This window comes from Vipera berus (assembly GCF_964194415.1).
Source record: "Vipera berus genome assembly, chromosome: 1".
NCBI classification, from domain to species: Eukaryota; Metazoa; Chordata; class Lepidosauria; order Squamata; family Viperidae; genus Vipera; species Vipera berus.
In genome coordinates, this window is record NC_138202.1 from 254,592,672 (window position 1) to 254,614,824 (window position 22,153).

Sequence of the window (22,153 nt, forward strand, 5' to 3'; positions counted from 1 at the left end):
TTATAAATTTATACATTACATGTTCTGTTTCTTTTCATCCACTATAACATTATACCTCTGAAATACGTTTTTGGATATTACTTACTCTTCTCTGCTGTTCTTTGTATTCTTATATTTACTCTTTTTTTTCTTCTAGTTATTTCTTATTTCATTTCTGTTTCCTTTTCTCCTTTTCGTGAAGGTTGCTTTACCTTTCACCACAGGTGTTATGTCCTGAAGGCACTATTTTACATAAGATACACTTATTCCACTACAGTTTTTCCCCATGTATCCTGAAACGTTACATCCTGAACTCAGATCATTGCTCTCCTGCCTGCTTGTCTGTTGGCTTGCCATGAACTTTGGCCATTTCTTTCTCACTTAAGCACCTATTTGTTCCTGACAGCATGGCACAAAATTAACCTTGCTCCATTACCTGGCTGGCTCATCTTCTCTGCCCTTCACACTTGTAACTGGAGAAAAAAAATGAGTCACAGGAGCTTATGGGAACATACAAGAGACAAAGAAAAGTAATTCAAATAATTGTTCCAGTAATTTAAAAATGCAAAAATGTCCCACAAAATAATTTGGGTAAAGTTAACACTTGTAGCGTTGACACATGCACTGTAGTGTAACATTGCAACCAATTTATACTTATTTTTTAAAAAATTCTTTTGAAATTCAATAAAATTATTTGAAATCTCAGAAGTAGCATCTAGTTTTCCTGTATAATAAAAGCAGGTATCTACAACATTTTAACTCCAGCTCATTTATCTGTGTTCAGAGATCCTAAAATTCCCAAGTAGCCTAACCTATTTTTTTACTAGCATATGAAAAAAAAACCTTTTTAAAAAAAGAAAAACCTGCATCAGAATGTTGAAATGCAGTGCACCCCTGTGAAAGGTTTTAGATAGCTAATCTTGTGAGATTTCCCCCATACCTGAGATTCTATTCATTTTCTTCTCTTCCAATGCATTTCAGAATTACCCTTCTTAATTGGACATGTTCTGTCCTCATTTGCTTGTTTGTGATGGCCTCAGACCTCTTAGGGTTTTTCAGAAGTATTGGGGGAATTCTTTTGATTCTATTGATACCTGTTCTCCATGTAAAAGCTATTTTTAAGTGTGTTGGAAGATGTTGCCCTGTTGCAAAGATAGAAATATGACTTTGTGTGTGAAATGGAGTAAAGAAGCTCTTGTTTTTGTTCTCTGGCATGAAAATGTTCAAATATTGTCTCTCCATAGGCTGTAAGATACAGCATAGCATTAATGTCTAGCTAACATGTCTCATGCAAGCAATATATTCTAATTAGTAGCTTCTTTTACAGTAAAGAAAGAACAGTAACTATGAGAGGGATCTAGGACTCCTAGTGGACAACCATTTAAGTATTAGCTAGCAGTGTGCCGCAGCTGCCAGAAAAGCCAATGCAGTCTAGTCTGCATCAACATAGGAATAGTAGGAAGATCATATGAAGTACTACCACTATATAGTGCTTTGGTAAGACCACACTTGGAATATTGTATCCATTTTTAGTCATTGTGATACAAAAAACATATTGAGTCTCTAGAAAGAGTGTAGAGAAGAGCAACAAAGATGATTAAAGGGTTAGAGGCTAAAACATGAAGAATGGTTGCAGGAATTTGGTATGCCTAGCCCAGGGGTAGGCAACCTCGGCTCTTTTATGATTCGTGGACTTTAACTCCTAGAATTCCTGAGCCAGCTATGCTGGGAGTTGAAGTCCACGAGTCATAAAAGAGCCGAGGTTGCCTACCCCTGGCCTAGCCTAATGAAGAGAAGGACTGGGGTGACATGATAGCAGTCTTCCAATATTTGAAGGATTGTCACAGAGAAGAGGAGGACAACCTATTCACCAAAGCACCTGAAGGCAAGATAAAAAGTAATAGATGGAAACTTAGAGAGAGATCCAACCTAGCTAAGGAGAGATTTCTTGACAATAAGAACAACTAATCAATGGAACAGCTTTCCTTCTTAAGTTGTGGGTACTCCATCACTGGAGATTTTAAAGAAGAAGAGATTGGAAGCCATTTGTCTGAAATGATTTAGGATTTCATGCTTGAGCAGGGGATTGGATTAGAACACCTCCAAAGTCTTTTCCAACGGTTATTCTACATTCTGTAAATCAAACCCAATAGCCTAATTCTTTTTCACTCCCCTTATGCAGGGTAGTAAATATCACTAGTATGTGAGAATCAGATTTATGCTTTTGCCCTGATGACATTGCCTAGCTCTGAAATCATTTTAAAATGGCAGATGTGCCTATAAATGGCACTCTCTTATCACAGCCATGTTTGCAGCTTTTCTCAGTCTTCATTGAACCTTGTTTTCTTTTGTGAGGAAGCTGGAGATACAGATACTATAGCTGTACATCAAGCATTCCAGCTTGTGGTAGTTGGTGAGATCAGGTCTACAGTCTGAGTCACACTACGACTACTTTGGAGAAACATAGGATAGCCAAGGCAGCCATGCTTGTAAGTTCTTTAGTTGGAGCAAATATATCTGTTGTTGAATATAATAAATGAAGTGGGGATGGAGAGTTGAGAAGCGATGGAGAGGTCTTGAGATCGGGAGCCAAATGGATGGGTTTTGTAGGATGGAGGCTCATTACAAGGGGAAAAAAGCTGTTAGAGAGTGAATGAAGCAGAAAAACAGCATAAGAATATAAAAAGAGCCTGCTCTGTGAGGCCAATCTGACCAAAACGCAGAAATATCAAACATGTCAACATTCATCTTACACATGAAATAGCTGTGTAATTGCTACCCTGACTGTGAAGAAAGTTCTAATGAGGAATTTGCTTTATAAAGGAAGCCAAATTTTTACCAGGACTCTGGACTGTTAACTGCAAACCCAAATATACCCAGTATATAACTTTGTCTCAAAAGGAATACTCCTGATGAAAGATACTTTCCCTGAAGTGTGGGTGGGAGCATGTATGCAGGGAGATCTCCCTTCCTTTCTCTGGAGAGAAAAATGGTTGGTGTTTTTGACTATAGATTAGAAATGGCTGGACAAGAGGCTGGGAACCAGTAAGATTTATTATTTCCGTTCAGCCTCAGCTTGAAATGAAAATTGGCAGGAAACAGGATTTCTGACACAGCATAATTGACACTGTGGTAACATATGCTCTAAGGTTAATGTAGGAAAATATTAGCTAAGAATTTCTTTCTCTGTATACTATCTGAAGAAATTAAGCTCTGGATTCATGGTCAATAAATTATGTGCTTTTATGCAATGTGGAACCTTTATACATCAGAGTTCAGACTAACAATATCTTGTGATTACCCAGAACCTTAATAGACTTTTATGGGGTTGTGAGAAATTCTTTTCTGAGGTTCTGTCTGTTCTGAATGGTTCCATATTTGCTATTGAATGTTGTACCTATGTCTTAAATGTTTGTATTTACTTCCCCCACTCCTTTTTTAAAAAAGCTAAAGAAATAAAGTAATTTATTGCTTGTGAGATTGCTCTGTCTCCAAAGAAGGTGGGGGACTGATTATCCCTAGTCACACTCCTCTTGATACGAAAGTAGGCGGTGGCATTAGAAATTGTATTTCTTTTTTTATCCTCTTATTGTTTTTATTATTTGTCAATAAAGCATCCTGGCTGTGAGAAAGGTTAAGTGAGAAGAATTCTACGTAAAGGCAGTCATCCTCTGTGGAAGATAGGTGATGTAAGTAATAACTACCTTCAGTTATACTACAGCAAGAAGGTAGCCAGAACGTGTAAACCCAGAGTCCTTCTGGGAGAAGAAGGTTGAGCCTCCCTTTAAGCCTATCAACCATGTTTATTTATTTTATTTTATTTTATTGGATTTTTATACCGCCCTATTCCTTGTTGCTACAAGGGATCAATATGAAGAGCGAAGGATAAAACAGGATATATTTTGTAGCAACTTTCTCACAAGTTTTACAGAGATAAGTGAAAGCTGATAATTCTTTTGCTTGGTCAAGTAAGATATTCTGTTCAGATGCCCGAAAAGCAAAAATCAGGAGAGAACTAGCATCTGAACCCAATAACTCCAGAATTGAATGATAAAGTTGGTAACTAATGATAACAGCTTAATGTACTGTACTGGGTAAAAAGTGATTGTGCTGGATATACATTGTGCTGGATCTATAGTATTAGGAGGAAAAGTATTGTAGTACCATTTACAAGTCATAGTGATGCCCTTTTGAGCCACATATACTGTACAAGGGTTTGTCATAAAAATTTATTTTATGGCCTTGGTTTTCCTTGTATGTAGCTTCAGTGGAGTCTGGATTCTGATAATGCTGATATTGTGGCTAAGAATATTGTATTACATCATGTACGAATAACATGCTCCGTAATATATGCTCACAGACTCACATATACATATACATAAACACACATGTCTATCTATAACCAGATGCCCCTTTTTTAAAAGCTAAAAATGGTTTAAGTTGTCATATTTCTTCTTAGGGGATATGTTCTAGGCTTCTAAAATTATTTCCATAATAACATGGTCATTTTTTGGCATATCCCCTAGCTCCACGGTATCATTGTTGAGACAGTAGCCCCAATTATATACTGTAATCAGTAGAGTTACACCCAAAAGTTATATTAGGAAATTGTTGTATTGGTAGTTTTATACCCAGTCCTTCTATGATATGCATTACATTTAATAATTATTGAATTCTGTATTTATGTTTGATTCTCAGGTGTATTATACAATAATAGTTGGCTAATTTGAACACAATACAAAACCTATCCTTTCAAATTCCCTGTTTAAAGATTATTTCTTTGGGAAGCACTTGTGTCTCTGCTTTGCTGGTGGGTTTATTGCATTTCATTGTCTTCTTGGAGAAGGGGGTTAGCTATTGCTGCTTTTTAAATTGTATTTCTTAAAATATTTGAACAAACGTATATCCGTCCTAAGGCATGTTGCCCTTAAGATTTTTATCTTGCTTTGTTTCAGAATGTAGTGCAACCTGCCAAAGATGTCTATGGGATTAATTTTTCAGAATCTCCTTCAGAAGATGATCTCAGCATATATACAAGGTGGGTTTTCCTATTATCTTGCTAATCCTGATAGAAAGCAAACCTAAATATTTGAAAATGAAAAGAAAATGGACATGTTTCAATCAGAAGTATGCACATTTACATTTTACTCACCTCAGTGAGAGAATCCACAGATTGTTTATTTTGCTTAGGTTAGTAAGTATAGATCATTAAAGATTGTTTAATCTTGATTGTATCTAAAATAAACACCTATATCTTTTTTTAAGAAAATGTCTATCTCTAAGAAAATCTGGAAGTAAAAAGTATGGATGATAGTTCTCATCATCATGCTTAACCATTTTTTTTATTTAAAACAGCAGTATAAAAAAAATAGATCACACCATTGGCTGCGTTGCTAAATATGATTTTAAATCTAGATTTCCACAGTCTTAAATCCAAGATGCTAGCCACTCTAGCTTTGACTTAAAAAGCCTGCCAAGTGATACTAAGCTCTGCTATCTATTGCATGGCAAATCACTCACCTTGTCCACGATTTCTTGTTATTAAGAGAAAATCTCTATTGTCTATGGATTTCACAATAATGTATGGAAAAGAGTAAGGAAGACTCCAATAGATATTGCACCTTTCTGCTAATGCTTGTATTTTTAAGCCTGGAGCTAGAGTATGGTATTTAACCTGCTGGGTAATAGGCCTCATTGGAGCCAATTACTGAGCAATATCTAAGCTTTTGAGTATTAAGTCTAGTTCAACAAGTGAATTGACTAGCTGGTGTTCACACGAAGACTTCTTCAACTCTCTCATTCTCACTAGATGAAATCTATGGAAAGAACACATATATATTTCTACATGAAAGATACATACTACATGTATAGGTTATACATTAATAAATAAAGTCTTACCTTTGTACATTAACATGTTACTAGAAAAAGGTTGTCTTTATTTACTCTGTGATCCTTTGAATAAAATGTATTTGGCTTTTAGTGAAAGGAAAACTATGAAGAACCTCAAATGTAAATTACACTAGCCTAAAACTATTTCAACACTTGTATTACTCACTCACAAATTAACGTCAATGAAAGGATATTGTATTTTCAAGCTGCCTTTAATGGAACTTGATGTCCCTTACTGATGTATGACTCTTACAAAGTCTGCAAGAAACATATTATTTTCATTATTTCAGACAGTACTTTCCACAGTGTGCTTATTCTGTCTCTGTTCATAGGTTTGTTCAGTTGGGACAGAGTCAACAGAAGCAAGAAAAAAGTTCCCAAACTTTCTGTCCTAAAAACTTAGATGGAGTTATACATTTGTAAGTATGAGGTGCTCAGTCTGTCTACTTAATCTGCTTCAAAAGTTCTTTTCCAATCTTTTTCTGATTAATAATTAAGGATGAGATGATGTTGTTGTTGTTGTTGTTGTTGTTGTTGTTGTTGTTATTATTATTATTATTATTATTATTATTATTATTATTATTATTATGGTCTTTTTTGTCACGAAGGAAGATGAATATATGTGTCCTAGGATAATGTTACAGGATCTAAAGAGGTTTTGTCTTCTGAGTTTTCAGATACATACTGGAGCCCATCTTCAGGGAACTTCTCTTTCCATTTACCCTGAAGATAGGCTCCATCGTGAGTCCAAAAGTTCAGAAGACAAAATCTCTGGTCCCGGTAACCAACCCAGATTGGATCCTTGTCTTTTTTGTATTTAACAAAATAACTAGTAAACATTAAAACAATACTTTTTTTAAAAAGTAACATGTATTTCTTGGAGGAACAGAATTATAATTTATGCTTTTACTTTAGTAAGATAATATATAGAGACTCTACAGAAACTTAAGTTATTATCTTCTAGTTTATTTTCAATATTAAGGGTTCGCAGTGTTTTCATGAAGTTGACTTAGGAATAGTAAAGTCATAGGTGGTGTCATTAGGCAGTTCCTAATATACAGAATGACAAAGACAAAAAGCAGAATATTTTGAAGACTTTTGAATGGTGGGATGGGAAGAGCAAAATTAGTAACATGAAGTGCACTTAAATGTAAGAATAGAAATCTAATAGGAAACCATACTATTAAGAGAGTTTGGCCTGCATGTGGGATCACAGAAAAGCCATTATAGAGCCAGGGTAGGACATCACATATTCACAGTAATGAAACAGATAAAATATGGTCATAGTAGAATGCTGCATAGCCATGAAAGCCCCAGAATAGATTGAAAAGTAGAAAGAGATGTCTGCTATGTTAACACTGATAATCAGTCATGATTATCTTCATGAACATAGGGTTTTAGAAAAAAAGATGAGAAATATCTTTGCTGAACTTGCGCAAGACAAGTTTCTCTTCCTACGTGTATTCCTTTCACCAAAATTGGTGTTACTAGTCCCTAAGCCTTCAGAATCAATTTTAGTAATGACAGGGGCAGCAAAGGAGGAAGATTTAACTGTCCCTCTTCTGTTGACTAAAATAGTTGCATAAGCAGAGCAATAGGTGCCCAATTAGATTTTATACCATTACTATTATGACATTGTTTGTCTTTTATATGTCCCATCTTTCTTCTACAGCCCACTACTGTGCATAGAAGTTTCTATTTATTTTAACTACATAATAACACTTAAGTTGATTGGGGTGAGAATTAATTGCTGCTCCAAAGTTGCCTCATGAATTCCATGGTGAAGGGATATGAACTAGTCTGTACAGTGTCATTCCAACACCTAAACTACTATTGAACAACAAAATGAAATTTCGTTGATATTTGTCAGACTTCAATAACATCAAGTGACATGGGAATAAGGTAGAATTAAAAATAAAATTAAGGTAAATAAAATAATCCCAAAGGAGCTTTTTCACAAGGCAACTGGACTTTCTTGTTTTTCTTTGAAGACACTTCGCTTCTCATCCAAGAAGCTTCAAAGAAAAACAAGAAAGTCCAGTTGCCTCGTTAAGAAGCTCCTTTGGGATAACTATGACCTGACTGATTGAGAATCTCCACAGACATAAATAAAATAAAATAAAATAAACATAGCCAGCACGGATATAAGTTCCTTAAGAGACAGACCATCATAAATTGTAGCAAAAAATAGGGAAGCAGGAAAGTTAGCAGCTAGTATAACTGCTAAATTTTGAGAACAGGCAAATTCTTCCAGGTTATCTGACTACATCATTTCCTTCTTTTGTGCATGCTGACGTTTTGTGAGCTACAGTTCAGTAGCAGATATTTTGGACACAGGAAGCTTTTAAAAATCTTTAACAATGTCACAAGATAAAAACCACAGAGGACAGTAAAACATGTAAGGCATATGTCACTCACTTTTTTTAATATTACCATGTGAATAATTAAGAAAGAGAAGCCTTTGAATGGTATCGTTGATGTCTATAAAAGAAAATCTCAGATTAGAATTTCTATCTTGCCTATTGAAATTTCTCCTGAATTTAACATTTATTTTATTAACTTTTCACAGAACACCCATCTCTGCTTTCTCCCAGGACAACATTTATGAAGTTCAACCACCTAAAGTAGACAGGAAATCTATTGAGATTTTTCATGCTCACATCCAAGCAAGCAAGGGCATTATGCAGCCTTTGGGAAAAGATGATATCTTCCTGTACCGAGAATATATTAGAAACAGATACCTGTGAAAAAATGACAGTGCTTCATCTCTTCTGAATGTAACTGCAATGAATCTTAGATAGGTGTTGCAAGGAAAGTTAGGAGGAAAGTACCATGAATGCCTCTTATATGTATTTCTTCTTCCCACAACTCCCAAGGAGGACAGATGACTTATTCTTTAATGGCTTTGTGGTACTAATACAAATAATTTGAAGTGCAAATAATTAGTTAAAAAATGAACTGAATATACCTATTGAAAATGATTCAGATTATTAAAGATTTTGATCAGCAGTATTTTGTACAAATGAAAGTGCATACACATATTGTCTGTGTACACACATGTATAGATATCCGTAAGTAAATTTAGATGCACAATTTGACATAGTTAGAGAGCGAAAAGTTGCCATCTAATTAAATTGAACTTCAACCTTTATGCATGCCCAAAGTCCCGGCAACATGCCTAAAAAGATCTAAAAACATGTTCGCTATAAAGTAATTTCTAATAATTTTCTATTAGAGGTCAGGGTAAGGAAATTTTTATTTGATAAAGAAGAGAGGTGTTTTATAATTTAATAAATGTATTAGAGAAAATTGGATAATGAAATATCTGCAAACATACAGTCAGCTCAGAGAGCATCAAGGACTCCATAGTTTCTAATTTACTGTCCTCATCTTCATTAGGCCCAACTGATCAGAAAATAAAAGGAATGCTTAGCAATTTTTGTGCATTGCTAAGTGGATTGTGCATTGTGTTTCTGTGAGAGCACAACTTGCAGAGTCAATCCCAGTCTTCACTCAAGCAAGTACAGTAGGCATGGCAGGAGACAATTTTGTTGCCATCTACTGTGAAGTCCTTGGAATTGTTGTACAAGCTTCAGAGAGGGATGTCAGTTTCTATTGTATCTGAATCACAATCATATTTATTTATTTTATTAAATTTATTTATTTTATTAAATTTATATACCGCCCTTTCCCGAAGGACTCAGGGCAGTTTACAGGGCATTTAAAACAACCAATATAAAAGTTATAAACAAATTAAAAAAGATTAAATCATCCCTAGAATTAAAAACCCCAGTTAAAAATTCTCAGCCTGGGCCGGAGAGCTCAAAGAGCCAGGTTTTCAGGTCCCGGCGAAATGTGCGGAGGTCGGGGGCAGTCCTAAGCTCCACGGGCAGCTGGTTCCAGAGGGCAGGCGCACCCACAGAGAAGGCCCTTCCCCTGGGTGTTATCCGCCGACAATCTTTTATTGGCGGCACCCTGAGAAGACCCTCCCTGTGGGAGCGCACTGGACGAAGGGAGCTTGATGCCGGCAGCAGGTGTTCCCTCAGATATGACCATGGGACCACTGTAAGTCCCCTCATTCATTAAATTTTGAATGGTCGCTGAATGAGCGGTCATAATCTGAGGATTACTTGTATCAATATGAATCTTTATAGAGATTGTGCACCAGATATAATGGTTCACTCCACATTGTCTTCTGAAGTAGTGTGTGATGTATTTCTGATATAATCTATGAAACTTCTGTTCCCTATGAATAATACCAACTTACAGTAATAATGCCAAATAATAATTAACACCAAGATTAATATCTGACCAACAATCAAGAAGTAAACAATATCCCAATCAAGGAACTGTCAAACAAACAGTTAACAGCCCAACCCAAGAACCACCAGGACCACTCTCTACTAACACTGACAGGGCAAGCCACTGGAATATAAATTGAGAACAAACCTCACTTCTTACTAGCACTGATGATGTTACCTAGTTTGGGTAAACCCTAAGCTACAAATATTCTCCTTTATCAGACCTGTTGATACAGTTGAGCAACACTGTTTGACTATAGAAGAAATTAATGCAGCTTGGAAACAATATACTGAGAAGTTGCTTGCAAGATTGTTTGATATTAAAGCAGAAGATATAGAAAACAACAAATTTTATTGGATAAAACTGATAGATTTGATTTTTTTAAAAAATGCTGCATTACAAAAGCAATAAGGAAAACGATGCTCTAGATCTGCAAAATTGTTTTACAAATGAAACCAGTTGATGTTTTAATAATTAAAGGGGATTAAGTGTCAAGATCATCCAGAAAACAGCGCACTAAGCAGCAGGATGAATTTTTCCGCCAACAAGCAACAGATTTTGCTTTCAAAGCTGGCTCTTTGGGAGTGCGCTCCCCAGATTTCAACTGGAGCAACTATGAAAGACTCAAGACAACTCATATGACTGTGTACTAGCCTGAGAATAGGAAGCTAGACAATTGCACTTCTCCATAAGAGTGACCACAGGGTTGGGTCTCCATCTTTTCCTATCATCATTTGATGTTTTTAAGGTGTGCCTCAGTTTTAAGTATCATATCATTTTGAACATAATTTTTCTTTTGCTTTTGACCTATATTTTTAATTAATTGGTTGAATGCTGATTTATTTTATACCCCCTTGCTGGACTGTGAACATTTTATTTTTTTTATTGCTTTGCTTTGGAGTCAGGAAACATTTTATTTTTGCTGAATGGAAGGCGACAGCACAAAGACTTTCTCCTTGGTAGTGAAAGTGATCTGATTTGATTTACATCTGCACCAGTCTACTGCAAGGATTTTGTATTTTACTAGTTTTTAAAAGAACTTTGTTGCTTTATTTTGTTTTTTCTGTATCTTTTTGTCACTTTTTTTCCTCTGAAGAGATGGCAATTTTGTCTTTTTTTTTACTCTCACGGGAAATATCTTACCTTTTTCTGCAGACATTTTGTTATGGAACATCTGCTTCTTTTGTTTTTTAGAAGAATTACCTACATTTTGTTGTGAAAGTCTGGCAATAAGAGAAATTTGAAGTATATTAAAAATGAAAACAACAATAAATTGAGGATTAACAGTACATATTATATACTCTTTACAATCCCCACAAAAAGAGATACAAAAGAAAGGCAAGAGCCAGATCAATTTAATGTCAAAGTCTTCTTGGAAGTCTTCAAAAAAGATGCTTTTCAAATTACAAGCTCTGAATGAAAATTTAAATAAAAGATTTAATGTTTTAACAACAGGCATAAATCAAACTAAGCATGATATTCAGATATAGTTAATAGCAGCTACAGTACACTTGCAGTTGGGTGGATTGGTGCAGTTAGTTTGCTGACAGAATTAAAGGAGGAGCTTTGTTTAAGAATTGCAGGTTTGTTAGAGAAAGCTGAATGGTATGAATTTAAAAGGCTTAGAGATGGCAGTATGGATTAGCAATGAACTCGACTTTCTTAAGAAAACTGATGGAGATTGTGGAATAGATGTATTATATTCAGTCAGAAGATAACTGTTAAAGACGTGATTCAACTTGCATGAAAAACTACTGAACAACAAGTGTTGTGGAGATACAACAGAGAGCTATGACTTTGGGGAACGAGATGCAATTGTTGGAAAAGATGCCAATTATAATTTTAAGAAAAATGTTTATTATTAAGCATCAATTGAAAATACTTGATCCTGGACAAATCAATGATAATGATTGCAGCGGTTTATGGTAGATTAGAAGCCACTGTGGACTTTCTGCATGTGAAATACAATAACAGATTGTTAATAGAGGGCTTTGAAGTTTAGTTTTGTTGTCGGCTTTACCTGTTAACTCTTTTTTTCAGTAAATAGATGGTAGGTCAAATTAGCTTGGCAAATAGAGTTGTAGAAATTTATGAACTGTAGACCTGTTTTGCAAGGGAGAAAACAATTATTGTTGAAATGTATCTATCTGGGGTACAATATATGTATATGTTCTTTTTAATGCACTTTTTTGTCATTTGATTTTTGCTTTGTTTCCCTTTTTTCTGTTGAAGTTTGTATTTTAAATTTGAAAATAAAATTAAAAATAATTAAAAAGTCATGCAAATAATAAATCAAAATAAAGACTTGGAAGGTCCTCTCCTGTTGGGTTTACAAAAAGAAGTTGTTCAACTAATCAAACTGTTCCTAAGAGTAGACAAAGAGAAATTATTCAAGCTATTCCTAAAAAAAGACAAATAAAAAAAGGATAACTAATCTATTTCTGGGATATTATTTAATGGGATTGAAGATTATCCTTTTAAAAAGGAAAACAGAAGATATATAAAGTGAATTTATCTGATCAGAATTAAAATATATACACTGCAGTTTTTGGTAGGTATTAATTGGATTTCTTTTTGACCAGTATTGAATGATGAGGCTTTAAAGAATGGTTTATAAATAGAGACTTTTTTTGTTTAATTTAGGAAAAGTGATAAATTTGATTAAAAAAACATCTATTTGATTTAAGATTAAAATATATAGTTACTATTCCTGATAGCTCTTTAGCTGATTAGGACTGAAAGATTTTTGTTAATATAACTTGATATTGGTAAGTGATGAGATATGGGAAGGAGAACCTTTTTTATTATTATTGACCTACCAAAAAATATGTTAAGTTACTGAAATTGCTTATACTTATTTGGAGTGTGAAGAGAGTCATATCAGGCACGAGCAACCAAAAACATTTGTAAATAGCCTCAAGCCGAAATTTTATTATCACCTGTGTTACGAGAATCTTACCAAACTTTGCCTTCCCCTGAGAACAACCAGGTAAGGTTTCATGGATTCTGTGGGAGGCCATGCTTACGGCATTTATAGCAATGTAATAACTCCAAGCTCGGCCATCGTTTGACTTTCCAGTCTAGCTGAAAATTCCTTCGAATTTTTATCTCTTTTCCTTTCTCAATCCTTTTTTTTTTCAATTTTCATATCTTCAGTGGTTTTTATTAGTTTTTATATTTATAAACTTTAATTCTTATGTCAAAAAACAAAAATTTAGTGTTTGTTGTTTTTATTTATTGTATGCCACCCAGAGACACAGCTAAATAAATGTGTAAATCAATCAGGAAAAGAAACAGTCCAATTTCTTTTCCCGAATTATTTTTGTGTAAGTTCATGTCTTATTTTTTTAGACAATTACAATTTCCATTTTCTAAAAAAAGCTCCACATTTTTTTTAAAAAACCCTGGTTTTATCTATTTTTTTTAAAATGGCTTATTAATCGTACTGGTGGTGTTGTCAATTTAGTGATTCCTTTCTAAATCTTTCCTACATTGGAATTATTGGTAAAGGAATTTGTAATATGATAAAAATAAACTAAAAGTTCCTTTAAATCAAGGTCCATTCCTAATGAAGGCATCAACATTGTATTCCAGCTGGATTTGCTGTAATCACATCCAAATTCTGACCAGACCTAACAAGGCTTGGTTTTCAAGATTAGCTAAAATCAGCTATGTGCTGCCACTGAATCAGATGCTCTTTTAAGAATTTTTCATAATATGAAAGTGATAGAAATATGCAATAACATTTGAGATTCAAACATCTCTTTTGAAATACTGAGTTCATTGTACATCAGTCAAAATCCATGGGAACTTATGTTAGCCATCATTAACTGTCGACAATTATTTTCCCTTTGCCATATAAAGTTTAGGCACCTTGAACATTATTTTCTTTCCTTTCCCAGAAAAATTGAATACAACATTCTTGCTTTATTGACCATTGTCCCCCCTCTGCTTGCCTCTGTTTGAAATTACTCTGATTACAGTGATCTCTATTGCCGTTATATATTTCACTTGCTATTTTCACTCCTGCTCAAAGAATACTCATTTTTGTAGCATCAATCAATTCTTAGTTCAACATAACTTGAATTTTGTGAAGCAACTGCTAGTATCCTGCAGTCATAAAAGATTTCATTATGCACTACAGAAGTGATGGTTATTCCATAAATCCCCAGAGCTTGTTCTTTTTTTTATTGAAAAGTTTTACAATACATTTTTTAACAAAGCAAAACCCCTCCCCACCCCCTCCCCTCTCCCCAACCCTCCCCAACACCTCCCTCCCCTCCCCCTCCCCCTCCCCCCTCCCCGACTTCCCAGAGCTCAATACAGGGTATAAAAATACAATCATAGTCTACCTTTTATTTAAAAAGTTTTACAATACATTTTGACTTTAATCCCCCCCTCCCCCACCCCTATCCAACCCTCCCTATCCCTCTCCCCCATTCCCTCCTCCCCCCCCCGACTTCCCAGAGCTAAATACAGGGTATAAAATCAAAAAACAAACATAAACACCCCTATGTTATCAACAATAAACTATAAATTCTATCTCTCTCTAGCTCATATAAAATGAGTACAAACAATATTAATATTACAAATAAGGTAAAAAAGAAAAAGAGGAAAACAGAAAAAGAACTTTACTCAAAATAAATTTTCTTAATCCCAGTCCTTATTCATATTAATTTCAAAAAAAAAGAAAAGAAAAAAAAACTTTCACCTGCTATTTGCATTCTCCCACCTTTCTCTAATTTCCAAACAAATTCTCAGTTACGCGCCAAAAGCGCCTATCTCTGTTAATCTTAATGATCTCCGACCAGACTAAACTATGATCAAAAATAGTTCTTGCATGTATCACACCAAATATCTCGCAGTTCCAAATCATCCTTGAGTTCAAATAAAAGTTCAAATAAAAAGAGTATATAAAAAAAAGATTTAGGCAATCTCTAAGACAACTTATTGTTAATTAGGAGCTTACATACCCATCTTAGTTCAACACATACTTTAAGTCCATAACCCTAATATACTTTTCTAGCAAGCAAATAACATCAATCTTAAATTGTGTAAAATATTAAAAAAAAAAACTTTCTTTCTCCTCTATCTCCATTGACATTCTAATCTAAAAATTTAATCAGCAATCTTAACGCCCCAAAACTTTTGGAGCACATCTGTCATGACCCCCAAAACTTCTTTAGACCGCTCCCCTCCCACATCTTCACTATAAGCACACTTTGGAGATTCCGTAACTTTCTGCTGGTCTTGCTCTTGCTCTCGTCTCGCTCTTCTTAGGGCGGCACGCGTCATCTTCTGGCCTCCTGCAGCAACCGATGAGACTGTGACTTGATCCCCTCCAACACCATTGTCCTCTGTCTGTCTATCTGCAACATCTTGAAGCTTTCCCACACCGTATCCTTTTGCAGCTTCCAAAAATGATAGGGGGGTTGCTTTTAACACATTACTATAAAAATCACGTGCCTGAGCCACAGTAACCAAACAATGTCTTTTACCTTCGTGCGTCGCCACCAATCCAACTGGAATCTCCCATCTAAACTTAATATCACGTTTCTTAAGTTCCTGTACTAGAAATGCAAAATCTTTCCTTCTCCTTAGGATCTTCGGAGGGATCTCTTTTAAAACCAAAACTTCTTGCTCAGCCACTACCAGAGCTTGTTCTTATACACATTTTGCTATCAATCAATTTTTTTTGTCTTTGCCTACATTTAAATTTACTGTCCAAACACTATATTCTCCCATCACTATTAGTATCAACTCATCCATGTTAACATGTTCCACTGAATTTGCAAACCACTGAACATTATAGTGATAGCTTTCCTTTTTTCAGAAATAGTTTAAAATTTCTCTTATGATTCTCTTAAAGCTCACCAACTGCGTTGTTATTCATATCCTAATAATTTTGTACTGAATGATTCCTGTCTCCCCTCTCTTTTTGCCCCTTGACCCTAGGTCACATTAAATAGTTATGCCCAAAGATTGCCTAGAAAACGTTTTTGTGATATATACCTGAGCCTCTCTCAAAAATGCCACTTCAAACTAGAGGAATTGCCTTTTATTTTTAATTTTGATTACTACTTATTGTCAGCCAGATGTTCAGACTGGTTGTTATGGGGAAAATAGGAAGAGGAAGCTATGTGGGATATGTCTGCCACCTTGAGTTATTTGTAAAATTAAGAAAGGCAGGAAATAAATGAATTACGATTATTGTTTTCTACAAATAACCCAAGGTAGTGAATATATCTACCTTTCTTTTATTGTCTCCACAACAACAACTGTCTGAAGTGGGTTGGCCTGAGGGACAGTGATTCGCACAAATTCACCCAATAATTCAGTCCCCAAGGCAGGATTAAAACTCACACAGTCTTGATTTCTACCCTGGTGCTTTAACCACTAGACTAAACTGGCCCTCTCAGTTCATTTTTTGCATATTATTCAGGGCAAGATTGACAAACAGGTTTGGTAACTGCAGTGTGGCATCTTTGGATTGAATGAAAGAAGAAAAAATACTGTAAACTACAGGCTAATCATTTAATGAATGTTGATTATAGATATTTCATATTTAAGTTGCAGAAATAGTAGAGAAGATTTTTTTATTCTCTGACTGAGGAAGAGATTAAACCGATTAATCTGCCTCTTAGAATCAGCCAACTATTCAGAAAAGCTATGCAACCCAATGACATTTTGAATGGACTCTCATGAAGGAGCATATGATCATCATTGCCTTACCTGACCCAAAATTTAAAAATAACATTTAAATTTCATTTTCACAATTTGTCAGGGAAAGCTTGAAGATATAATATAATAAAGCCAGAACAAAAACTCCATGTACCAAGCTTTAGTAATCCAGTAACGGTTAGGGTTCAAAAGAATAATTTGTCTATATATGACAAATGTCCACACCTTCTTTTAGAGAACATTTTTCTGTTCCCTGGATGAAAAAAAAAATATGCAGTGTGTTTTCTGAGATTATATACTATACAACTAATTTGATTTTAATTAGGTCATCTGTTCATTATCATCTCTTGCTCTTATTATAAACTTTTCCACCATAGTCCTTTCATATTCTTAATTTTCTAAGCTCTTCCAGAGACCACATCTAAATGTGGCAAACCTTGTTGGAAATAGAGAACCATTCTTCTCTTGTCAGTTGATTTCTCAATGTATTTATTAGTGATGAAGTTTCAGTGTGACTCTGTTGACTCAGTGATAGAAGTGCCAATCAAAAGAAAGTGTCCATTAATATTGGGCTGCTCCTACCAAATGCATACAGAACATTCCAGCAAAACGACAGGACTAGGAGGAGGTATTCATGGAAGTATAGATCTGAGGGAAGCTCAGAGTCTAAGCCTAGAAAAGCTTTAATCTGTCAGGGAGTTTGTTTAAGAATGTTTTTAGGATTGGGCTAGGCTAATACTGATGAGATACAGATAACAGATAAGACACTACTTTTTAGGGCTAAGAGGGAATGAGTGACTAGTTGGCTTTGTGCCTAAGGTGTATCTAGAACTCACAATCACTATGTTTCTAGTCCAGGGTCTTAATAACTACACCAAACTGGTTCTGTCTCCCAAATTCAGCCATTTTTACTCCTTTTTTAAGCAACAGACCATGTAACTTTTAATTAGCATTTCTACATTTTAATAATTCTTCTTCCATTTCTCCACCTTTAATAAACATTCTGTCAATGTACAAAGATTTGTCTACTTCCTCTAGTTTTTCATAATTTATGTGCAACTTGAAATTGTTCATTCCATTTTCCCTGTCAAATCCTTGGTCTTTAATACATTAATATTCAGATCCATATTCCTCATTTAATTGTACAGTCTGCCTAACATTGCATGAATATGAAAGTAACAGAAAGGATATGGATTAAGTAGCCTGGTTATGATTTATTAAATCTGTACATTTCCCAACTCCGAACAACTCTAAACTGGTGGATTAATTCTGTAAAACAGAGTTGATACATACATGCAGGGAAATGAAGATGTAGCTTTTATTCAGATTGTTTTAAGGGGATAATAACGTGGAATTGAAATCAGTGTAATAAATGTTAAGTCATCATCATTTTAGCCATTGTCTATCCACTGCAGGATGAAGGCCTCTTCTGGATGCTTCCAACCAATCCTGAGCTTGCTTTTGCCAATTGGGCCTGCAATACTTGATGATATCATTGATTCATCTTGTTTTATGTCTCTTTCTGGATACTTTTTAACAAGTGGGATCCATTCTATGACTGCCTTGGTCCACCTGCCATCAGTTCTTGCTATGTGACCAACCCATCTCCATTTCAATTCTTTTACTCTCTTGATGATAATGTATATTTTCATTTGTTCTCTAATCCATATGCAGATCTTTCTATCTTCTCTTGTAATGCCAATCATGTTTTTCCATGGCTCTCTGTGCCACTTGTAGCTTTTGTATCTCTCCTAAAAAATGGATGAAAAGGAAATGATAAATGCTATGAAAACATTAAAAATGGTAAGGAAGTAACTGGTGTAAGAAGAAAAACAATAAAATAATGGAAGTGGTTTGCTCATGATGTGGCTATGTCACTTGTATAACGAGTGTATCAGTTGCATCTGATTTTGACAATCAGAAGAATGTTGTTATTGTTCCATTAAATAGAAAGATAACAAGAAAGAATACAAGTATACGGGGATTCCATCTTCTCATCCTAACAATTGCTTCCATTTATTTGTTTTCTCTTGGTATAGAGTTACTCTCAGTGAGAAGAATAAAGCCATGAGCCGCCTTCCGTTAGAATCAGAGGTCTCCAGAGGTTGGAACTGAAGACCTCTACAGAAACAGGATACTTAACAGATGCTCAAGCATTCCATGTCTATCTGCCAGAACATCTTGCATCCATTTGCTCTTCACGTATACTCCTAAGTGTTTAAAGGTTCTATATTTTTAACCTTTTTCAGCAGTTGTGTTTTCAATGAAAGTGTTGGTTTTTAATCTCACACTGGTTAATCACAAATCCAGTTAAAATATTCAGTAACACATTTGTGATCTTAAGGTGTGCTTTTTAAGTTGGCTATTGTTACAGATTGTTTCTTTCTCTTTCCTTCCTAAGATCTTAAGAGACAAAACTGGATGTTCAGTTAAGCAGAAATTATCCAAGTTTCAATTATCAAGAGAAGTTGCATTCTACTGTACTTTATGCTGCTTTGGATAACATAGCTGTAGCTTGTTCTTTGTAATTAAATTGTGCTTATGTTAGTTTATTCTAAAATAAATTATTCAACAAAATTTACTTTGGAATAGTATACCAGAGTATGGGGCCTTGATGTTCTTAGATTTGCTTGTTCAATTGCAGAAGTTTTCTTATCTGATTAATAACCTTGTCAGTGCTTTAGTACGTAGTTAAGCAATGAAGCGTATGCAAGCGAACAACCAAGCTCAGAGAACACCAAGGACTCTGCAGTTCAACCACAATGCTGCTTGTCATTCATACCCTGCTTGCACGTTTCTCAGGATAATCATAGTCAAAGACAAAATGCTGCCCTAATGTATCTTGGTATCATCAGAAAGATAATATTTAGAGAAAACACATCTCTCTCCCAAATTTATACACATTCTGAACTTGATATCAGTCATGCTGACAAATCAATTGCATAGAAGATAGACAGAAAATAGAGCCATCATCAGGAAGACGTTCATGCATAATCTGAAGAAATCTTTAGAAATAAGATATATATTATATAAAACAAAATTATTATTATTAATAATAATAATAATAATAATAATTAATAATAATAATAATAATAATAATAATAATAATAATAATAATAATAATAATAATAATAATAATAATAATAATAATAATAATAATAATAATAAATTGGAAGGGACCTTGGAGGTCATCTAGTTCAGCCCTCTGCTCAGGCAGGAAACCCTATACCATTTCAGACAAATGGCTGTCCAGCCTCTACTTAAAGGCTTCCAGTGTTGGAGTATTCACAGCTCCTGGAGGCAGTTTGTTAATTAATAGATAGCAAAGTATTTTGTTAGGTATTCATTTTTAAATCTAACTAAATTAGAAAATCAGTACTTTGGGACTTTTTTCATAGTCTAGATTGCATGATGTAATTCTGAATTAATAAAATATATTTAAAAGCATTAGTAATAGGGAAAGTAATAGCCAAAATATATAAATAAGCAAAGGGTATGTGAGAAAGCAAAAGTGAGCTTTCTCATTTTAAATAGGCAAAAAGATATTGTAATGTGCAGACAAAATATTATGTCATCATTGATTTTTCAGTTTTCTCCATTTTGCTGGTCATTTTTCAGATCTGGTGACATTACAAATGTGTCTAGTCTTTCAGTCCCAGATCCAGGCTTTTAATTCTTTTTCACTTTTATCCACTGAAATTCCTCACTGTTGGCATTCTATATATTGACATCTCACACTATATGAATCCTGCTGAATTTCTGAAACCATCTCAAAGGACATTCTGACACATACTGCCAGCTATGGTATAGTTGAAAAGGATTTTCATAGTTTGTGCTTGACAGAACATACCTCATTTGAAATTATGCCACAGAAGGCCAAACACTGATTGGACTTTCATTCTTTTATTTTTCTATTGAGAGTTAAAAAACACACAGCTTTAACATCAGAAGGCTACTGGAAAAATAAAGACAAATCACTCGGCTTGTAGCTTTTTCTTAGATTGCATCTAAAAAGAATGAGTTTGTTTCATATGAAGGAGATGTGGGCAATTTTTTCTGGTCATCAAACCACATTTTTTAATTTAATTTTTTATTTCCCTTTTAAGGGTCATGATGGTGATGGAGCTTTGTTAATGAGAAGGACTTGGCTTTGTATTCACCAGGCTGCATGTTCCAAATAGGCATTGTACGTCTATCAAAAGCTTAACATACCTATGTGACTTCTTAACTACTCCTCCTCCTCCCCCTCCTCCTCCTCCTCCTCCTCCTCCTCCTCCTCCTCCTCAGCAGCAGCAGCAGCAGCCTCATGATGTTCATCATATGTATATTCCCTATAGACTGAGGGTAGCATATGTGGCTTTTTCAGGGTTCATGTAGCATAGGGGTGGGCAACCTTTCATTGGTGTAAAATTGATCAGGATGATGGGGATATGATCTAGGGCAGGGCAGCATAGAATATGCAGAGATACTGTCTAGGTTGACTCTCAAGGTGCTTCTTTCTGCTTGCAACTTGACAAAGTAGCTAAGGGAGGGAGGATAGGTATGATTGGAATGTGTGGGAAGCTGGGAGGAAGAAAAGGAATTTATGTGAGCCGTTTGCAGCCTGGGAAAATCTTGCAACCCCAAGGTCAGACACTGAAGACTTTTGAAAGGTGCAGACTGTTTTCATAAAATAAAACCTTAACCTGGATTGGTGAACAGTGGACATTGGGCAGCCTGGGAAAGGAAATAGGGTGTTTTACTATGCTGCGCTTCACACCAAAACCTTAGAACTGGCTTTGCTTCTTATGTGCTTGTACAGATCTGTCAGTAAAATTTTACTCCTGATAACAAAAAAAATATCCCAGGAGTTTCTTTTCAATGTACATGCCAAAGGGACAGTTGACAGATACAAAGGGATGTCATTTTGCATCTCCTTACAGAGGACAGCCATGTGATCTCAAGAAAAGATGCAGCCACTTTAAAGAGTCATAGAAGCATCTGCTTACCTTTCAGTCCCCAGGACTGTATAATCCTTATGTGCTTTAGTGGATGGATTGTTGCTTTACTCATAAGTAAGACCAGGATTTCCTGCATTTTGCTGGTTTTATGACATCTCCTTGTATGAAAGACAGCCTAATGGCTCAAGAGCTGCAGAGCACTCTGCTTGGCATATGGAGCCCACATTCTGGAAATGGGTAGGACCAGGACCCTTTGGGAAGCTTTCCTGGGTTTTTAAATAAAGGAAGGGAGAGGAAGCAGATGTCGGCAAGGCCACATTGCTGTGCATTTTTCATTACCTGTGCTCCCCTGCTGGCAAGGC

General features: G+C 35.2%; 1 protein-coding gene across 1 annotated transcript in view; it reads left to right on the forward strand.

The window, feature by feature from the left end:
- Positions 1 to 12,485, forward strand: part of FIG4 (FIG4 phosphoinositide 5-phosphatase) — a 104,794-nt gene extending 92,309 nt beyond the window's left edge. Inside the window, exons 21-23 of the mRNA XM_081343590.1 lie at positions 4,935 to 5,017; positions 6,201 to 6,287; positions 8,438 to 12,485. Coding sequence (XP_081199716.1) covers positions 4,935 to 5,017; positions 6,201 to 6,287; positions 8,438 to 8,615 — 348 coding nt within the window. The 3' untranslated portion in view covers positions 8,616 to 12,485. The remainder of the gene's footprint in view (positions 1 to 4,934; positions 5,018 to 6,200; positions 6,288 to 8,437) is intronic.
- Positions 12,486 to 22,153: the final 9,668 nt, after the last annotated feature.